The sequence below is a fragment of the Anneissia japonica genome, unplaced genomic scaffold (assembly GCF_011630105.1).
Source record: "Anneissia japonica isolate Jap-2015-1 unplaced genomic scaffold, ASM1163010v1 scaffold585_len4108843_cov191, whole genome shotgun sequence".
Taxonomy (NCBI): domain Eukaryota; kingdom Metazoa; phylum Echinodermata; class Crinoidea; order Comatulida; family Comatulidae; genus Anneissia; species Anneissia japonica.
In genome coordinates, this window is record NW_022716829.1 from 2,088,807 (window position 1) to 2,110,440 (window position 21,634).

Consider the following 21,634-nt stretch of genomic DNA (forward strand, 5'->3'; position numbering starts at 1 on the left):
ATGGTGCATTACTATTGATGATGAAAGTACACAAAGCAAGAGATGCATGCCGAGATAACAACCTCACTTTATTAATAAACGTGAACAAACAGTAAATCAGAAAATGACTACAGGTAATAGTGATGGACTTTACAACACAAGAATTTCACTGATCAACAAGTACAACTGGTGTCAATGTGAGTATAAAATAATCTCAACATAAAAGTTGATAAAAATAGTATTGGTTGCTTAGGAGACAAGACTGCTTAACAGATGGACTGCAGGCTATTGTGGAAATGTGGTGTAGTAATAGCATGCAGTATGTGCATATTATGGTAATAATGTACTGTATACTTAAGCTGTAATTTCAGATTAGGCTGATGAAGGATAAACTGACTTTACTCCTTTATTGTATGCACTAAACTGTGCTAATTCTAAATTCTTCTTTACACCCCAAGAAATTGTGGAGAGAAAGCATACTCCAAAAAGATACAGTAGGACTACATACCTAATGAATGTGATTCCCAATAAGGCGCCGTCCACGCCATCAATTTGTGTGATGTGCCCATATATGGGCATGATGATGTCATATTACATCCAAATATGGGCACATAGTTGTATGTCCCATAAAAATTTGATATTGTGGACAAAGCCTACGAAAATCCAATATATTTAATGTATATTCTTTATATAAGTATAACATTTTAAATGATAAAAGTATATTATTATGAATTGTGTACATTTCTTTATCATTAACAGAGGATAAATGTATCATCTGAAAAATGCATGGTGTCATATCCAGCAGAGAAGCCTTGCCTCATCTCTTTCTGTTGCTATTCCGATTATCGTCCGTTACTCCATCAGGGTGTGACGATGGCGCATGTCAGCCACAAACTGTCCAAATTTATCAAATCCCAACGACAACAATCTCAGTTCTTCCATCAAATGTGACGTGTAATGAATTAGATTGTAAGGTAAATTTGGCCGTATAAACATGAGGAGCTTCAAACCAAATAGTCATTGGTTTGCAGCATATTTTGAATCTTTGAACAAGACAATTTATCTATGTTTGTCTCACCTGGTTTTCTTAAAATCGCTACACTATCGCTACAGGGTTTTTATTGCAATCGTTGTACTATGTAGCAGTCCCCGACACAATCGGAAAGTCTCCCCAATTCGACCAACCAATCAGCATCACCGAATGCTGTCGGTGAAAGCGTGCAGCGTTCGTATGGAAACCAAACTTTATGTTATAAATCAGTGCTTGATAGGATGTGTTAGCTTTACGACTACTCCTCAAGAAGAAGTGGTTCCTCATTGAGTTTAATCCTGTATCCAATAATCTAAGAAATAGCAATAGAGACTAAAAAACTGTATACCGTATGTAGTATAGATATGTCTAACAAGATAAGACAAATTATAATCGAATCATAATACAATAAATTATGTTATTTATTAATGCACTCCACAATCAAAAAGAATCATCTCTCTCAAGGCACTTTCTAAAAGCACAAAAAGAATAATTAAATAACTATAATAATTATGATAAAAAAAAAACAAATGAAAAGACGGTGAGTACAAATGTTTAAATGGCATCATAATCGCTAAACTTCTTTCAATAACATACTGTACAAACATTTAATGAACATGTGTCAAGTATTTTCATGCAATCAATGGTTTCACAATAAGGATAATTACTAAGAACTTTCAAAATCAATAGGCAATTGAGAGTGTGTATAGTGTCCAATCATGACAGGCTGTTAAATTTATGCTCGATAGAGCGTGACAACAATCCTCGTTTTTAGCACAATTACAATAATATTTTGTGATATTACTGGTGATTTGCAGGGTTAGGCTTAGTGACATTCCTGCAGTATACAGCATATAGTATACAGTACTAATAGCATTCTCCTGTGCATCTCTTTTACCAAAGCTTCTTTCAGTTCTCTCCACAAAGCTTAACCCGTTTATTTTCTATATCTTAAGTCTTTATATACATTTCCATAAAGAAAATGTATCATCATCATCATGTACCAAGTCATAGGACGTTGGTGCTCATGACTTTCTACAATTCTATGTCTCTTGCCGCTGCAAAATCTCCCACTTTCTGATGTTCAACAGCTCGACCATACTCTTCATGAAATTTGACTTACTGTAGGTCTACATCTACTACTCTTTCCTGTATTTAATGTTCAAGGGTTTCTTTTCTTATAAGATGACCAAATTTGAGTTGTGTCTTTCTTATTTTTGCCATCAAACTAGGTGTAGTTCTTGCTCTCTTAAGTAACTCTGTACCATGTAATACAATAATCATAAAACATTTTTATTCCAGTTTAATTATACATCAAACAATACTGTACCAGCATTGATGATTGACTATGAGGTTCCAACAGAGTACACAACATGGTCAACTAAGGTATGGTTTAGCTCATCAAGTATACCAGAGATTATTGTCACCATAGCTTTTGGTAAGGACCATAGTATGGAAGATGACCTTATTGTGACATTTCTTTCTGAGCTTCCCGACGCAATGACTCTTGAAAAATCAAGCAATTATGGAGAAACCTGGGATACACTGCAATATTACTCAACAAACTGCTCAAAAGACTTTGCATTAAATGAAAGTTATCATAGTTCTGACGTGAAATTTACAACAGACGTGATATGCGTTAACCCATTTAATGAGCAAGTCGATGAAGATGTTAATCATATTTATTTCTTAGTCAAGCCTCGTTTGGAACTTCTTTCACCGGGGCTGTCAGATCCTAATGAGCTATACGAAGGGCTCGAAAGAGACATTGCATTGAGGCAATTTCTGAACCTTACAGATCTAAGAATAAGGATGTTGAGGCCAACTTTCCAAAATGAAACAAGTTATGATCGAGGAAATAGTGCATCAATGCTATATATGGCTTACTTGGCAATCTCTAACATTCAAACTTCATTGAGGTATTCACACAAATTAAATTTCTTTGGCACTAAAACACTGTTATTAATTTCTCACTCAAATTGAGTTTCAATTACCTGATGCTACTTATGCCTCAGGCTCCTTTACGTATTTCAACACAAACAATGACAAACTTACACAGGTAATTAAACATCAAAATAATTCATAACCACAAACGAGAAACTGATTACAGGGGCGGATTTAGGGGGATTCAAGTGTAATAATAATAATAATAATAATAATAATAATAATAATAATAATAATAATAATAATAATAATAATTCTTGATTTATGAAGCGCCCTCACATTTTCACAACCTCAAGGTGCTTAACAAAAAAAAGAAAAAAAAAAACAAATGTACCGTTATAAATTATTTATCAAATATTTTTGGGTTTTAATTTAGTTTAACAATTAGAATAGTGGTTAATAATTATTACAATAGTTTGGTAATTGTAACGATTTATACAACTCGTCCCACACAGCCAATTCTTAGAGATCCTTTAATAGCGTGTTACTTTCTTATCATTTCATAGCCTTTTACTTTCCTTTCCATCTCAAAGCATTTCATATTTTTCTTCTTTTGTTTCTATTTCCTTCCTATTTCACTGTGTGTTTCAAAAACTTTCATTTCTTTCCCTTACTTATAGTTTCTTATCTTTCCTTTCCTATTCCATCCTTATAATTGTCTTATCATTTATTTTCTTTTTCTTTTTTATGTTTGTCTTTATTTCCTTTTCCCTTCCAAAGTTTCCTTATCTTTCCTTTCGTTGTCCTTTCTTTTATGTCTCCTAATTTTGCCTTTCTTTGTTTATGAATGATACCAACTGACATATGCATACACATACCACAGTTCACTTGGTATAAGCCCACCCCCATTAAACACAAAATTGGGATAATTTTTGGGATGGGCTTACACCTGGGGAATTCTTATTTCAATCAAAAGGCAATTTGCATGCATGCTCAATTCAAAGCCACTATTTTATATTTTTTTTATAGTACTGTATATGTAAAATGTACCTTAAGCTACTCATTCAAATTATACACTGGGCTTTTGCCCAATGAAAGGCTTGTATGCAAAATTAGGCATAAGTGCGGGGAAGGGGAGTGTTTGACTAGTCTATAGACCATTTTAATTATTTTATTATCGTTTTAGTTGCAACTGCAACCTGCATGGCAGCTATTGTACCGTCATCGCAGACATGCTGTCCTGCAACTGTCATCATAACACCGAGGGACGTAGCTGCGAGCTCTGTAAACCCGATTATGATCTGATACCGTGGCAACCTGGATCATTTTTGCCACTGCCGAAGGGAACAGCAAACAGCTGTCAACGTAAGTTATATGCAAATAAATAAAAGAATACATACATTGTCATAAACACACAATTTAATAGAGTTGTACATAAATGGAAGGATTCTATTAGTATTACAAAAAGGTAATAAAATATATACCTCGTAAATGAGGAATTTGATTTTGGTTACCAGCAATTTTATACAGGTAATTAAGTATGTATTAAAGCTCCTTCAGACCAAATGAAAAGAGATTCTGCTGCCTGTATTAGCACACTGATGAAATCAGGTGGGAATTTGTTTTCTCAAGTCAGGTTTATGCAACACTAACAAAACTGTCCATCAGTTTTCTCATTTCCAAACAAATTATTTAATATACCGGTATACTATTTGTATAATAATACTCACTTAAAATTTTGTCTTAACAGCTATGGAATTTATTATTTTTATTCACTTACATTCACTTACTTTAAAATCTTTCAAAGACCTAATTTAAATTTGATTCTTGTAATTCTTCATATAATTTTTATGTGCATTTCATTTTAAGTGTTTGTTATCTGGACCCCAAGGAAGAACAATGTCCTCACATTTACTGGGTATCCAGAAATAAGAAAGATTTTTAACAACTTAAGAATACAATCATACATAAAAGCACATAAAATGAAAACTAAAAAAATCAATTTTGAATAGCTCAATAAAATGACCAAATAAGTTTTAACTTTGAATAATATACAGATTACTGATTGCTAATTTACATACATTTTGATGCAACAATCCTTGCAGAGAAAATAAGAACAAGTAGTAATCAATTCATATTGTAATTTGGAGGGTCACCAATCACAAAGCTCTACTAAGTGTCAAGGATCTACAGTACACTGTACTCTTATCTTTTATTCATAAATATACAAGTTTGGTTTTTCAAATACTTAGATTTAATCCTGTGAGGAATACTTTGATTTATCCTGTACAAGTAGACATACTTATATTCACTAAGAAAGGACTAATATTTTCCAGCACTTACGGTTTATTTTCTGACTTTTTATCTGGCATTAAATATTCGTGTTTGGTTATCAATTGTATATCTCAGCTAAGATCATGGCATCATTTCTTATAGCAATAGCAATTTTTTGTCAGTATTTTGCTTTTGTATCTATTCAATTCAATCCAATTTTATTAAAACAATTCCACATATCAAGGCCTGGAGGCCAAATTGCATGTAAATTACAAGTTGAAATAGGAACATTTCAAAAAGCAGCAATATAAACTAGACATGAAAATAGAAACATATAAAAATGTAAAATATATAGGAACATCAGAAAAATATTCTAGTGACTAAACTGAAAAGGACAAGAATATAAAAACCCAAATACTTCAGACCAAGAAACAATTATAGAGATCAATACATTTAATGTTCTATCTGAACATCAAATACCATTGACATGCAAAAATGCTTCAGCCCCAGGGGCTTCACATCCTGACCCCTTCATCTTGGTTACGGGCCTACACTGTATACTACTGTATTCCATATCAGGAATACGTAATGTCTACTACCAGCAACACTGTAGTTTAGTAGACTGACAAATACAGTAAGAGGTATTTGTCAATACTTCTCTGCATAATCATGTTATATTCAGTGCAGTACTAATTCTAACATTCTACAAAATAGTCCTGTCCACACACCTGTAAAAAATAATGGAGGAGTCCGTATATTCATTTGTATATCAATACCTCTGTTGTTCACTCGTGCACACAAATTCCAACGTAATCACTCGACAATAAGAAGTACTTTTGAATCTCACCATTCTATCCTACCATCATCTTTATGACAATGCTTAGCGAAGCGCAACAAAACATTTTGTTTAGCTAGGTTAACGGTTAGTCAAGCCCAAAGACTAATTCACATTTGATATGAATGCATCAGTTACTCAGCATATGGACGACTGAATCCATTCGTAAAATGATTTGATCTACAAGAACTTTAAATCTGTTGTGAGACTTATTAGGCCTTCATTAACTTTCTTGTTGGCTGCAAAAATGGGGCACATGCGCTGGAACTTTTCAAACCTAATATTTTATGTATATCACCTGATAAACATTGGAACTGTGTATAGCCAAGAAGGTAAGAAATATTGAACTGGGTAATATGTCTTGATCGGATTATGATTTTTTCAACAGTAAATTGCCTTATCATTATTATTATTATTATTATTATTATTATTATTTATTATTGTTATTATTATTATTATTATTATTATTACTTTTAACCTTTTCCTGGCTATGGGCCTGGAAAGGGTTTTAAGTACTAGGATTATCCCAACTGTGGTAAATTCATATGTTAACTTAATCTAAAAATAGAATTTTACAATAAAACATGCTTTATATTAATACACCAGTATCTTAGATAGCCTATAATCAAATAATACTGTAGTGGTTATACTGTGCCAATTACAAACCGTATGAGAAGCTAATGTGGTGTATTTACCTAAGATATAGGGGATGAGCTTGTTCCAAAGGCATGGAGAGGAAAGATTAAAAGTATGAACACCATAAATCATGAATATAAGTACAACAAGAAGAAAATGCCCGTAACAATTAAAACATTATTTTCCTTAACCGGAGCTTTTGCAACTTTATTGATTCATTTTCTCGACTTTATTTCTGAAGTGGTTTACTACTCCAGTCAGCATTTATCACATGAAAGCATAAAAGGTTATTGACAACAAGGTGGGTAATTGGAGATAATCATGCCATAACAAGAAAAAAACAAATTATGTCAATGTTTTAGTTTTTTTTTTATATGGACAAGCTTGGTGGTATTGCATTAAGAAAGCAAACTTTTGGATACATACATATTCCTTGGTTCAAAATCTGCCACACCAATCGCCACTCCTGTCCAGACTATCAAAAACATGTGACATGCCTAAATAGTTATTATCATTAACATTATGGTTATTATCATTATTATTATTATCATTATTATTATTATCATCATTATCATTATCATTATTATTATTATTACTTTTACCCTTTTCCTGGCTATGGGCCTGGAAAGGGTTTTAAGTACTAGGATTATCCCAACTGTGGTAAATTCATATGTTAATTTAATCTAAAAATAGAATTTTACAAAAAAACATGCTTTATATTCATACACCAGTATCTTAGATAGCCTATAATCAAATAATACTGTAGTGGTTATACTGTGCCAATTACAAACCGTATGAGAAGCTAATGTGGTGTATTTACCTAAGATATAGGGGATGAGCTTGTTCCAAAGGCATGGAGAGGAAAGATTAAAAGTATGAACACCATAAATCATGAATATAAGTACAACAAGAAGAAAATGCCCGTAACAATTAAAACATTATTTTCCTTAACCGGAGCTTTTGCAACTTTATTGATTCATTTTCTCGACTTTATTTCTGAAGTGGTTTACTACTCCAGTCAGCATTTATCACATGAAAGCATAAAAGGTTATTGACAACAAGGTGGGTAATTGGAGATAATCATGCCATAACAAGAAAAAAACAAATTATGTCAATGTTTTAGTTTTTTTTTTATATGGACAAGCTTGGTGGTATTGCATTAAGAAAGCAAACTTTTGGATACATACATATTCCTTGGTTCAAAATCTGCCACACCAATTTCCACTCCTGTCCAGACTATCAAAAACATGTGACATGCCTAAATATGGTCATGATGACATCACATCATGACCATATATAGGCACATCATGACCATATATGGGCATACAATAGTTTTTGATAGTGTGGACAGAGCTTATATATAGTGGTTAAGAATACATTAATCATATATATCATCCTTGTCTCCTATAATTTTTTAACATTCAGCTGTTCCGTTAACAACTCCCATTTTGAAAGCAACAACTCTTGCCAGTGCTGCGACCAGCATGTCCATCTGTGCAACAAATCCATGTATAAATGATGGAACTTGTCAGGAAACCAACAACGGATACTCATGTCAATGTACAAATGCATATACAGGTGAGGATCTGTTTATTACAAATAAATTTAAAAGAGGGAATGTGAGGGTTATCTAAGCCATGTTTAGACAAATACACAGGACCAATGGTGGCATTCCAATGGTGATAACCGTTAAACAACGTGGTCTCAAAATTTCCTGCACAGAGACCAGACCTTTTAGAGGTATGTCTACAAAAGGACATATGTGAAGGGGTATGTCTATCAAGAGGTGTCTACAGTACTCCAAATGAGGTTGTCTTTATAGGAATATGTCTGGATGTCTGTATGGAGGTGTCAGGCGCTGATCCAGTGCCACTAAATTCTAAAAATTTCAATGCAAATCAATGTTATGTGCTAACTCACTTATCTATTCTAAAACTGTTGTGCCCACAGAATTTTAAAAATTACTGTACCTGGTGGTGTGGTCTTTTATTTAAATTCTAAATTCTAAATACTTAACTTTTTATCTTACTTAATATTTAAATGTGTTTCTGAGACAAAATATAATGTATGTGTATTTATGTCAATTTTTAAAAATAATTTAAGTAATTACTGGATATTTTCACAATTGTTCTACTCAATAATAGGCAATACTTGTGAGTCTGAGGTAAACCCTTGTGATAGTAATCCCTGTACATCTGGTGATCTTACAATTTGCAATAAACAGAACAATGGATATATTTGCACAGAAAAACAGGAGGAGGTAAGAACAATTTTTAAAACATAAATAATTAAAAATTTAATTGCCAAATTATCCATAGAAGATAAATATCAAACATATTTTTTTATTTTATGTTTTGTTATAAACTTTTATGTGACATGACAAGAGAGAATTATATAAAAACTGAAACAAATACAGTATTCCTATAAATAAATAAATAAATAAATAAAATAAATAAATAAATACAATATTCCTATAAATTCATAACTAAAAATATCACCAAACTGTAAGCCTTCAAATGTGACAGGCTATGTTCAGACACGAGTTATGGCAGCGTACTATCAATCAATGGCATGAACTTGTCGAACCCCCTTTTAAAGAAAGTTCCCTTTAAATATGCTCGCTTCACTCACAAATAACGCAAACCGCGAATTCTGAAAGCTTTGCTAAATTGCTCCGAGTTCAGCTTTCCCCCTGCATTTCGTTTTCGACCCTCCCTTAGATTTTTCACCGTACGCCCCTGCAATGAGTTACGACAGTCATGCACCAAGGATTTTGACTCCCAGTCAGGATTTGACCAATCACAATAAGCCTAGATATAACAGGAAATAAAATGCATGATTACAAATTTATATATTTCGCGCTAGATTATGCTAGAGTCTGGACATCTCACTAGTTACGGCTTGGATCAATGTACACCCGGCAATATGCCTGGCATATCTCTCAGGTCTGAATGTAGCCTTACATATACAAAGCAGCTCTTCTTAAGATCTGGGTTGAAAACCACTAATGGGTCACCAAAATTTGTTGGTAGGATCCACCCTATATGCGAAAAATAAATTTAGTGCCCCACAATCCTTACATAGATGAATGAGTTGTTAAAGTGGAAGTCCAAATAGGCTGTAGATTGAGATCTGCGATGTACAAGAGGATAGTGAGCTACATGCCTGAAACAAATTTATGAGGAATGCTGATAAAAAGCTTTCAATGGGATCCATAAAATGGGGATGTCTGGGATTGCTGTTGCACATAAAAGAAATAATATAAAACCTAATAATATTCTGCATTATTGTCAATATACAGTAGGCATAGTATTTTGATGCATTAAGAAGTATTCAATTTTGGGAATGCAAGTTGTTCATGGTCAAACCCTCAAAACCTTTCATCTATTTTTAATCTACAATATTGTACAGAACAAAGCTAAAATTTGAATTCCTAATAAATTTAATTAGAACAAGTGGATCTTTAAAACACCAGCCTCTGTCGTCAATATAATTGTTATGTTTTATTCAAACAAATTACTAATGGTTTGTTGTTATGATTTTGAAACCATGGCAACTCAATTATGCATCCAATTCAAATACAAAGTTCTATTTTTATAATATTTTAAAACTCTCAACAAAATATTCAAATTTTTTTTTTAAATAATCGCTGTAATGCCTTACTACAAGCTGGGTAAAGAAATTTAAACCCCAGCCAAAAAAGCACAAGGAGGAAAATAATTTAGTTTGTGAATCTGATATAATACGCTAGGCAATATGCAAGTAAAAACTTATGTTTGGAATTTATCTATTTTTTACACTGCATGGAATAGTTTAGCCCTCTTCCCTGTGTCCCTTTTCACTCCTTAGCCCTATATATCCAAAATAGCATACAGGTCTCCCTCCAATTAAAGATGGACAAGGGTGTTTATGGGCTTTAGCAACTTTGGTCTTTAATTAGAAGAATTATTCTTATAAAAATAAAAGGAGACATTCATTTGGGACATCAGAAAGGTGGTCTATAATAGGAGTATTCTAAGGGAGTCCTGTAAACACATATCACAGAAAAATCAATTACAAGTTTCTGCAATATTCCAACATACAGAAATCAATTCTAATCTACTTTTGATAGGGTCACAAATTCAATTGCATGACAAAATGATTATTGACATTCAACTGCCAAATAAATTTGCCTAGACGTTGACCGAAATTTACACGGTTCAATCATGGAGGAAATAAAACAAGTTGTTTTATTTCCTCCATGGTTCAATGGACTGCCAACTTGGCTTGGTCATTGACATCTACATATTTACAATCATGAGGCTATAAATTATAGCTCTATGGTACAACAGATCCAATGGTAAATCACTGAAATATGGTTCAATAAACTCCCAATATGGCCTGACCACTGACTGACATCTACATAAGGTACAATCATGGAGCTATAAATTATATAGCTCCATGGTACTAAAGATTGCATGGCCAATCATTGACCTTTACATGGTTCAATGGACTGCCAAGTTCAATCAGCCTGGCCATTCATCATTACATTTAGGAGTGGTTAGTGTAGTGCTTGTGGCTAAGACACATGGTCCAATGTTAAATTGGTATGACAACGATCAAACTAATTTAAAATTGGACCATGCCATAGTCAAACTGGCCCTATCATTGATGGACTATTTACATGGTTCCATGGTCCAATGTCCAAATTGGCCTGATCACTGACACAACTTTATATATTCCAAATGAAAATAAAGTCTTGAAATAAAATAATTATTAACAACAAAGATCAGAATATTGGAGAAGGGGTCATAGGTAGCATCTTGCCTAGGTCAGACATAGAGTATGTGCCTGATTTAAAATCTATACAAATGAAATGCTTCTGGTTATTTATAGATTTCTGTCTGTTTTTCACACGTATTAATTTAAACCAAACCCTTCAGACCAATCGTGCTAATCAATCAATGCACACTATTGAATTTCTTTTCATATTGAAATTTTGATTCCAAATTCTGTGGTATTTAGTAATATTGTAAATATTCCTTTTATATACTCCAGGGAGTTTAGTTTCGTAGGCATTACTTTTACTATTTACATTAGGTAAGTCACTTATAATGGGTATAACATTTTTATTCTACTTTTTTTTAGACCAGTTACAAGATTTATATTATATACACACTAAGCCTTTCTCTACTCTATTATACTTGGTTTTACGGAAAAGACTTGTTTTTAGTTGAGAAATATGGTGTGGGTTTAGATACAGCTTTTTCTCTCCTTTTTATATTTTTTATCTACATATTTTATTTATTCTCCTTTTTTTTGTGTTTAGAACCTAAGGAATCATAAATTCAAGTTCTACTTTTCATAATAAATAAAATACTGTATGTTATATTAATTTTTTTTTTCTTTTCATACAGTACAGTAAATATTTTTTACCTCACACACTTGGTTTATTAATTCTTTAGAAGGTTTGTTTTTATTTTCTCATTCATACAGATGCTTTTAAATACAATTTAAAGAAATAATACCAGGTTGTTTTCCTCAAGCATGTGTGTAATAAAAAAATGTCATTATTCAATTTTTGCAGCAAAAGTTTGAATTCGGACTTTCAGTATCTACATTTGATGGCATGCTATGGTTGCACATTTGGTAAAATCCAAGTGTGAACAGCATCTTAGCCAAGATAAAGCTGCTCTTGGTCTTGGTCAAACTTCATCTAATGTGAACACAGCTTTAGTAATACAACCAAATAGAACAGATATTGATAATATCACCTTTTAACAATCTTATATCATTTCAGAAAAGTGGTATATCGACCAAAACCATCATAATAATATCAGGAGTGAGTGGAGGAGTAGTGCTATTTTTTGCATGGGTTTGCTTTATTATTTACTGGGCAACCTACAGAGAAAAACCACAAAAGATGAACAGAAAATCTCAGAAGTATAATGTCCAAACAGCTAAGGTAAATGGACAGTCTATGTCCGGTCATTACACTGTAAGTTTACTAACTTTACTAACAAAAATTAATCATCAAAATACTACTCTCATCAAATAAGGTTTTCTATATTTCCTGTTTCTTTGGAACTCACTGTATAAGTCTGGTGTATCATTTGCTACCTTGTACCATGTTTTTATTGTCTACTGTTATAAGCTTAAAAATAATGGAATTGTATGTTGGAGATATTCCTACCAAGACAAGGTTGTTTTCATACAAGTGAATTGATGCTGATAGTGAAGGAATGCACAACACTATAGTAAAATATTAGCTGCTCCCATAAGCACCGATCCTTGCTCAATGTGTTACAGACTATTATATTTTCTTATTCTTAAATAGCTATATATGGTATACATGCTAATTTTTTCATAGATGTGTATTCTATCACATAAATCCAATGTAGCAGCAAACCCCTGTGCATCGGGTATAAACTAAACTATGTTAGCAACTTTTAGTTATAAAGTTTCCAAAACCTATCATTTGGCCAGCACCACTTTTTTTAGATTACCAAAAAATAATAAATTTTGCTTTGAACGTTAAACAGCCAATTTCTAGTGTAGCAGTAGTCATACCGATATATATGCTCCGTTCCTAGTTTTGCGCATTTGCATGAAGTTTAGTGGATGTAATATTTTTATTCAAGCATCCCCTTTTTCAAAATCCTGGATACTTTTTCTCTCACTTCAATTTCTCTAAATACTTTGTCATTGGCTATAGTTCAGTTTCTGTTTCCTTAACTGAGAATTATTTCTATTAATTGAATTTTCAAATTGCTCCTATGTATCATCTGTTATTAGTTTAATTAGATATTGGTCTACCAATACTACTACATAAAATCCACCCAGGAGACCTCAAATAACTAATTACATTTCATCAAAAAATGAACGCTTACATTTTGATTACCACTAATCCTTATTGAAATGCAAGAATGCATTCGAACACAATAATTCATGAGAGTCAATGAAGTCATTTTTTGTTATCTGTTCTGAAAATGGCACTCATCAAAAATTTATATCATAATTAATGTTACTATAGTGATATTATAGAGGCTAATTATAATTTTCTTGAAAATGCTTTACTACTACTGAAGTATACAATGACTGTCATATAGCATTGTCATCAAATGGCCCTGACATCAACTTTTATGACCTATAGTGACATGGACCTCAAACTGCATTGTCATCAAATCACTAAGACATCAAATCATAATGTCAATTAGCACAGTTGCTATATCAAACAGCCATCACTAATATACCATTTTGCATGGCCATTATTTTGCATGGTCATAATTGTGGATGGCCATCATTTTGCATATCCATCATTTTGTATGACCATCATTTTGCATGGCCATCATTTTGGATGGCCTTAATTTAGGATGGCCATCATTTTAGATGGCCATCATTTTGCATGGCCATCATTTTGCATGGCCATTATTTTAGATGGCCATTATTTTTTGGATGCATCATTTTACATACAGTAGCCATCATTTTGGATGGTCATTGAAGCTGTGCAATTCCACTGCTTGTATTATTACCAAGATCCATTAAGGCCTAATATTTGTATCTGAATGGGAACTATTATTTAGATTAGTTTACGTACAACAGTATTTCTCTTTAATTTTTTCATCCAACTGAAGAGCTGTAACCAATTTTATCTCCTTAATTGCATGCTACTGTTTATGTGTTGCAATTTTCTGTTGCTTAGGATGTCTACTAAACATGATATAGTACTCAATATGATTACTTCCCTCAATGGCGAAGACTCTCACTTGATTATTGAAAATACATATTCTGCTTGATATGTAACAGCAACCTCAAATATTACTAATTACTGTAAAACTTCTAACAGAAACCCTGGGATACTATTAGTTTGTTTGGTTTTTAGGATAAGTTACAATTAGAGTACCGGGTCACTATTATTAAGCATAATATAGGTATTGGAAAATATTAACTCAACAATGTTTCTTGAGTCAACACCTCACATGAATAAATATACAAGTAAAATTGTGGAATATTTTTTTTTAAAATTATTCTAGGCCACTATTAGAGTAGTGGGTCACTAATAATGTACTGGGTTTCTTTTTGAAGTTTTACGGTATGTTACAACTAGATTACAGTATATACTACAGATACTTCTTATTGCAAAACAACAATTCATGTAAATCTTTAAAATAACTAAAATTAACTACAAAGCCAAGAAAGCTATGTGTTTCAGTGTTAATAATATTAATAATAAAACTAATAATAATAACAATATAATATTAACAACACAACAACAACAACAACAACAACAATATATTAAATTCTTGCAGTACCACTACATAGATAGTTCTAAAAAGAACTGTTGTTGTTTTTGAGAATGTCTCTGTACAGTAATAATAATAATATAAAAAATTGTAATAATAATAATCTAATATAATAAATTTAGCTTTTATATAGATGACTCTCCTATTATTAGAATGTTTAATCCCGTCACTATTCCATTTACTTTACCAGAAAAGTTCAGACTTGTTGATTCCTGATGGTTTAAGTTCACAAAGAGTCCATGAACTCCAAGAGAAGTGGGACGTAAAGGAAAGTAACCTATTGCTAGGCAAACTGCTAAGCAGCGGCAAGTTCTCGTATGTGTGTGAAGGATCAATGAAAGAGGATGACACCGTGGTAGAAACCAAAGTCGCTGTTAAGCTTCTTAAAGGTAATATCATCTTCCATCATCTTAATAATTGGGAAAGATCCCACATGAATGATTAGGCTGATGAGCAAGACCTCCCTAGATGTAGAAAATATGAATCCTCACAGATTTTTCTTTCGGTATGCATCATCTTTCAGCAGTGGATAGATGTGATGAATGCGATAATGAAGATATCTAGCCCAGGAGGAAAGAAGATTAATCAAATTCCCAAAACAACCTATGGATTTAAAAAAAAACAACATAAATCTGCAGTGTTCTCCCAATTGAAAAATTTTTACTGGTAAATTTGTTAGCCAGCTAAGCACATGCAACATGAGGTATTGCCACTTTTAATTCGAGTTAAATGGCTTCAAAAAACAATAATACATGATCATAGCCAAGCCCTTGACTGGAATGATGTTAATTTATTGAAAGAAGGCCAGCCTAGGCTACCTAGGCCTAACAAGTGCTTTTTTTTCTTCTACCAAAACACAATTTTTACTGGTTGGTCAGTTATTTTTACTGAAAATTGATGGCTAAACCAGCTTTGGGAGAACAATGATCTGGGAATAATTCTGGCAAATATATAAAAAACATAAATGGCACAAATACATGACAATATGATAATAAAACTCTTACTTATTTTTACAAATGAAAATAAATATGTAAAATATACAAATATATGTAAATTAATATTATGAAACCTTTATAACTTTCTTAAATGGTATTTTGTATCTTGTATAATAATCAATAAAATAATGAGCTAATATCTCATACTAATAAACTAATAATAAATGCCAGCGATAATTATGTTGGTATTACGAATACACACAAAAAAATATACATAAATAAATAAACTTATATTAATAATACTGTTTGATATGCATAGCAAAGGATTTGATTTTTCCCCAATCCAACCATACAGATGAAAGTGATGAAGCAAGTAAAAATGAGATCTTGAATGAGTTTAGTATTCTGTCAACAGTTGGTAAAAATAACAATACAGTTCAACTGCTAGGAATGTGTTCAAGAACTCTGGAACAATCAAGTAAGTTCATTATCGGGGGGAAATGTAGGGGGGTCTCTTGTCCCTGTTTATCAAGTCACTGACTTCAAGAAAAACACCAAGGGGAGGAAGTGGAGTATTTCCCCCCTCCTAATCAAATCATTGTGCTTTCTCTATTGTAGCACCTACTCTATGGAATGTTCTTCCATTTGACTCTAAAACAGCAACAACTGTGAACACATTCAAGAAAAATTTAAAACATATTATCCAGTACATTTTTTGCATAGCTGTTGTCAAAGCACCTTCAAACATATAAGTTTATAAACTAACTCTAAATATTTTTGGTTGATTGTTGTAAAGGGAATACCAGGGAACAGTAAGATAGGGATATCCTCTTTCTCCTCATAAAGTAGTCCTTATAAATGGAGGCATTGGGAACTACCTGGGCACAATGAGATAGGAAGAGTCATGTCCTTCATAAGACTGAATTTCAATGATAGGAGCTGGGGTAGACCAAACCAAGAAGTTAACCCCTACATTACTCAAATTTAGGAAGTGCACACAGGATACACTGGGCTTATCAGCGAGTCAAATGGTCGTGCGGTTAGCAGGGGCGCCGCGATAATATCGGCGCTGGTTCAAACGGCACACTCACTTAAGGTTCTGGTGGTAGAACAAGTATTCTCGGATAAGGACTAGGAAGGAGGTTCCAACCCGTTGATGATCATGACATACACAACCGTACAGCTACTAAAATCACTAGGGGTATTATAGCACCGTCTTCTAAAGTCTCCCATCCAAATATTAACTGGGCCAAACATTACTTAATTATAGTGAACTGACAATTATGATCTGGCATTTTGAGTATTGTATTTGCTTTTAATTACCTTCTTATTTGTGTACAGCTCAGCTTTGTTTGGTGATGGAGTTTGTTGCTAGGGGCAACATGCAGAGGATCTTGAGAAGATGTCGAAGCAGACGACGAGACCAGCCAGCAGTGGATCCACTTCCTGAGGATGAGCTGCTTGGTTATGCTAATGATGTCATCCTAGGTCTTAAGCACTTGGACTCTCTAGGGGTGTGTATCAGTACTTGGGATGCTGGTATGAAACTGTCCATGGGGATCTACCAATGAAGGGACAAGGGTGGCGCCAGAACTTGCCAAACGGGGGATCCGACTCCCCCGGGGGATTTTCTCCACGAGAGCGTGGTCGAGCGTCGCTTAAAATGTTACAAAAGTGGTCCAAGGGGCAAAGCCTCCTAAAATTTTGACAATTTAGGGGTTTCAAAGGCTTATTTAATCGAATACAAATGTAGAAAATACATACAGTATAATTTTTTTCCCTTCCCTGACGAATTGTCGTTTTTCTCCCTGACGGGAGGGGAGGGGGTAGCGGCACCCCTTGTCCCGCTACACGACCATGTATGCAGAGACAGAAATTAGGTAACACTAACAACTTAAGCTAGCTAAAATTATATGAACAACTGCTGAGTAAAGAACTATTTTTTTAAGACTACTGTTTTAAGAACTGTTACATCCTGTTATTGCTTTTCTTTTTTTTTTCCAGATTCTTCATATGAACGTATGTGCTAAAAATGTTCTCATCACATTCAACAATAAAGCAAAAATTTGTGACTTTGGAAGAGCAGTGGAAATACAGGAACCAGACCAATACACTAAGTACAAGCCACACCATGATGTAAGATATCATTTTTTTTTATAGACAATATTTAATTGAATGTTCGTTTTTATGTTATGTTTTTCAAAAGCTATATTCTACAATTTTACATTTATATGTGACAATGTACAAGATATCCAACAATTGTTTTTTTTATAACAGGAGCAAAAGAAAAGATGGATGGCATATGAAGCCACAATAGAGGGAATTTATAACTCCAAAAGTGAAGTGTATGTAGTAATTAAAAACATGTTAAATATTTCCCATTTTTATAAATGTAGAACTTCATTTAAAAATAATTTCATACAAAATTTTAAATAATTATTGGTCATAATCATCCATCACCTTTACAAAGACTTTTGATCAAAATGCAACAATATAATCCACAACACATCAACAAAAAAATCATTATGTTTAAGAAAACTATATATTTGTAATATGTACCAAAAGCTATATATAATTAAAATATTAATTAACACATGTCTTTTAATTGATAGCTGGTCTTATGGAATGCTGTTGTATGAAATTGTGACCTTAGGTGAGTTCAACCTTTCTCCATTAAATAATTTATATTTTATGTATTATTTTAAAACCCAACATTAATATAAGATGTTTATTTATTTAAAAAAAAATTTATATTTGAAACATGTTCGGTATTGTACTATTGTTGTCCCATTAAACCCAGAATACTTTATAAACTAAGTATCTTTATGAGGCTTAGGAACTTGAGCTTTTCAAAATCATGTAGAAAAAATGTAAGTTGTGACAGGATTTGAACCCTGAATCCTGGGATTAGAAGAAAAGTGTCTTAACAAACAACTACAGGTACAACAAAAACAAATTAATTTTGAAGTCAACCAAGTGATCAGAGATTTTACAAAGAGTATGATAATGATATTTTCATAAAATTAACTCAGATTAGTTACAAGTAAACAAGGTAAAGAAAAGAAAGCATGGGCTGCATATTAACTTTACATAAAAAATATCAACTGGTCCAGAGAAAATATATTTTTCAAGTGATCAAAACAACATTATTCAAGTAGAAACATATTCTATCAATCAATCAATCAATGGCTAGAATATATATTGTATCACATATCCAGAATCAAATATAGAAGAAAATTTATGACTACTAAACTTTTAAATGCATAGTAAAATATCACCTGAACATCCCTCCATGGCTAAATTAATCCTTGCTTCCTCAGGTGGGATTCCTTATGCTGACATCAAGTTGCGGAACCTGAAGGAGAAGCTTAAGGAGCACTATCGAATGGAATGGCCACGGCACTGCTCCCAAGACCTCTACAACCTAATGTTGAGTTGCTGGCATCGGCGACCCGAAAGTAGACCTTCGATTAATCTGGTGGCAAAAGAAATTAAGTTATTCAAATCTGCAAGCAAGGTATTAACTGGACTATGGATATACATAAATTTTCTGTGACAAAGATCTGTGATTTGCCATTATTGGCATGATGATGTCATGATGATGTCATATCACGCCCATCAGCAAATTATTTACAGATATTTGACACATGAATAGTGCTTTACATTAAATCATTCAGTGGCGGTACCAGAAATTCCGCTATGTATAGTACTTTGAATCTAAAAGCCAACTCAGACAGCGTCGGCTGACGCAGCGCGACCCGATTTATCGTCGGGGAAAGTCTTAAGCCGTCGTCAGAAATATTAAACATGTTTAATATTCTACGGCGCGACTGCCCCCGACGCACACAATCGCGTCTGCGTTTAACCCACCCAGACCCGACACGACAGCAAATCGCGTCGGGCTGCGTCATACGACGCATTTAGGCCCACAAACAGAGGTCAAGATCCTGTAGAGGTCCAAATTCCCAGACAAGGGTCCAAATTCACCTAAGCCCCACTGTGTTTGAAGGAATGTTTAAGAAGAAGCACCTCTAGGTGCCAAAAATAGGACTCCCAGGCTGTAATAAGGCCTTTCTTCAAAAAGAAATTCAAGATTCATCTTAATGTACATCTTACAGTGCAAGATTTGGAATACATAATAAATAATGTCAAAAAATAAAAATTAGGTGCACTAGATATGGTGGAAAATAGTACAATTTCAGGTATATTGAGTTGTATATGCTTTCCTTTGCAATTTAAGCCAATAAAAATTATAAAAATGATTGTTTATATTTTAAATTTCAGAAACACATGTGTTTGAAGGACTACCCATTTCAGACATACATTGCAATCAAATATCCGGAAGACTTTGATGATCCAATGGCTCTTCAAGACTCATTTGTTTAAGACATAACATTCAAGTTATAAGTGCAATAGGAATATAAAAACAACATAAACTTAATCAAATTAACTTAATCTTCTACATTCTTATAGGTAAAGAGAGCTTATCATTTATGCTACCATATGCCTTGATACATTTTGTATTTTATAGTTTGTTCAACCATATCCACATTTTTTAGGATACTGTACATTAAATACTGTAGGTTAGTTTCCACATTTCTTTCAAGCTTTTCCCCTTGGTTTTAAAAATGTTCAGTGCCAATTCCTCACTTGTATCTTCCAAAAAAATCAGGAATATAATGTAAAAAAAATCATACTACAATGTAATATGTAAGTAAGGGAATCGCAGATTATTTGTCGAATGTGACATATAATCGCTATTGTCAATCCCAAACCCATTTGCCTAACAGTATAAATCTGGACAATTCAAATAAAAAATGTAACAGTCATACTGCCCTCTATGTTTCAGAACATTATATAACAATTTTTTTTTTTAGAAAAGCCTTAGGAAATAGATATAGAATGCAATGGCCTGAATATATAAATTCCCATATTCACGGTAAGGTAGGAATGGGAAGTGAGCATTCATAATATACCAATTAAAACTGAAATACCATTTTTAAATATCAATCTTAAATTTAAAAAAAAAAAACTTTTATGCTACAATTAGTTGTTCTACAAATTTTTTAATTAATTGAAATCTGATTGAAAATTATTGATGTAATACAAGGAGTTGCTTTGCCTGATGAATTACTTTTCGGACAGGATATGGAATGTATTACTTAATTACTTTATTTAATTCTATAAATTTTTATCTTTTTTATTATTCTTAGATTTATTTTTTTATTACTTTTTTATTCCTTGTTTTTCTATTGAATGTTTCATTTATTTTTTTTTTAGTTTTAATTACCTGTATTTAAATTTTAAATATTTTTATATACTTTTTATTTACTTTTATGTACATTTAAGTTATAAACTTTACATTAACAGATTCAAAAGAACCATTTATGCGATCTAATATATATAATTATGATTTACAGAGTATATAATTTAAAGCAAAATGTATTACAAAGTTGTTATGAGAAATTATGTTATTAAGTCACATTATATAGTAACTGTGTTAGAAAATATGTTTATTAACACTTTACACAATAAAATATAGTATGCTTTCTTGCCTACAGCATATCAAGAGAATAAGAGGGATGAGTGCCTAACATGTGTCATCTATTTTACATATCTCATTTAAGCTATATGGGTCATTCCGTGTCAAATCTACCAGATTTCAAAAAAGTTCCAGCATGACCCTCTCAGATTTTGATGAAACCCCATAAAAATGATCCACTATGCGAAAAACCAACAATTACCCAGTAGTATTTTATATATATATATATATATATAT

At 32.6% G+C, this 21,634-nt stretch overlaps 2 protein-coding genes across 4 annotated transcripts in view; one reads left to right on the plus strand and one right to left on the minus strand.

Moving 5' to 3' along the window:
* On the plus strand, nucleotides 1–20,874 carry LOC117109887 (fibroblast growth factor receptor 3-like). 3 transcript variants are annotated; one of them, XM_033252344.1, is made up of 15 exons: nucleotides 1–176; nucleotides 739–953; nucleotides 2,312–2,928; nucleotides 4,080–4,258; nucleotides 8,064–8,216; nucleotides 8,783–8,898; nucleotides 12,418–12,615; nucleotides 15,111–15,309; nucleotides 16,211–16,333; nucleotides 17,197–17,369; nucleotides 17,860–17,991; nucleotides 18,133–18,200; nucleotides 18,468–18,508; nucleotides 19,176–19,372; nucleotides 20,140–20,874. In XM_033252344.1, the coding sequence occupies exons 2-15, from the start codon at nucleotides 762–764 to the stop codon at nucleotides 20,239–20,241; spliced, it is 2,490 nt and encodes an 829-aa protein (XP_033108235.1). In that variant the 5' UTR covers nucleotides 1–176; nucleotides 739–761; the 3' UTR covers nucleotides 20,242–20,874. The 3 variants fall into 3 exon arrangements, with proteins under 3 accessions (XP_033108235.1, XP_033108236.1, XP_033108237.1); XM_033252345.1 differs by having other exon boundaries at nucleotides 12,418–12,582; XM_033252346.1 differs by lacking the exon at nucleotides 739–953.
* Nucleotides 18,599–21,634, minus strand: part of LOC117109888 — a 13,599-nt gene continuing 10,563 nt past the window's right edge. Inside the window, exon 13 of the mRNA XM_033252347.1 lies at nucleotides 18,599–19,330. The gene's annotated coding sequence lies outside the window, so the exon portion shown is untranslated. The remainder of the gene's footprint in view (nucleotides 19,331–21,634) is intronic.

Excerpts from the sequence above, each read along its gene's own strand:
- LOC117109887 (XM_033252344.1), top strand. The coding sequence starts at position 762 with ATGCATGGTGTCATATCCAGCAGAGAAGCCTTGCCTCATCTCTTTCTG. Across the intron at positions 15,310-16,210 it reads CGCTGTTAAGCTTCTTAAAG|ATGAAAGTGATGAAGCAAGT; the intron begins GTAATATCATCT and ends CCAACCATACAG. Across the intron at positions 16,334-17,196 it reads AAGAACTCTGGAACAATCAA|CTCAGCTTTGTTTGGTGATG; the intron begins GTAAGTTCATTA and ends ATTTGTGTACAG.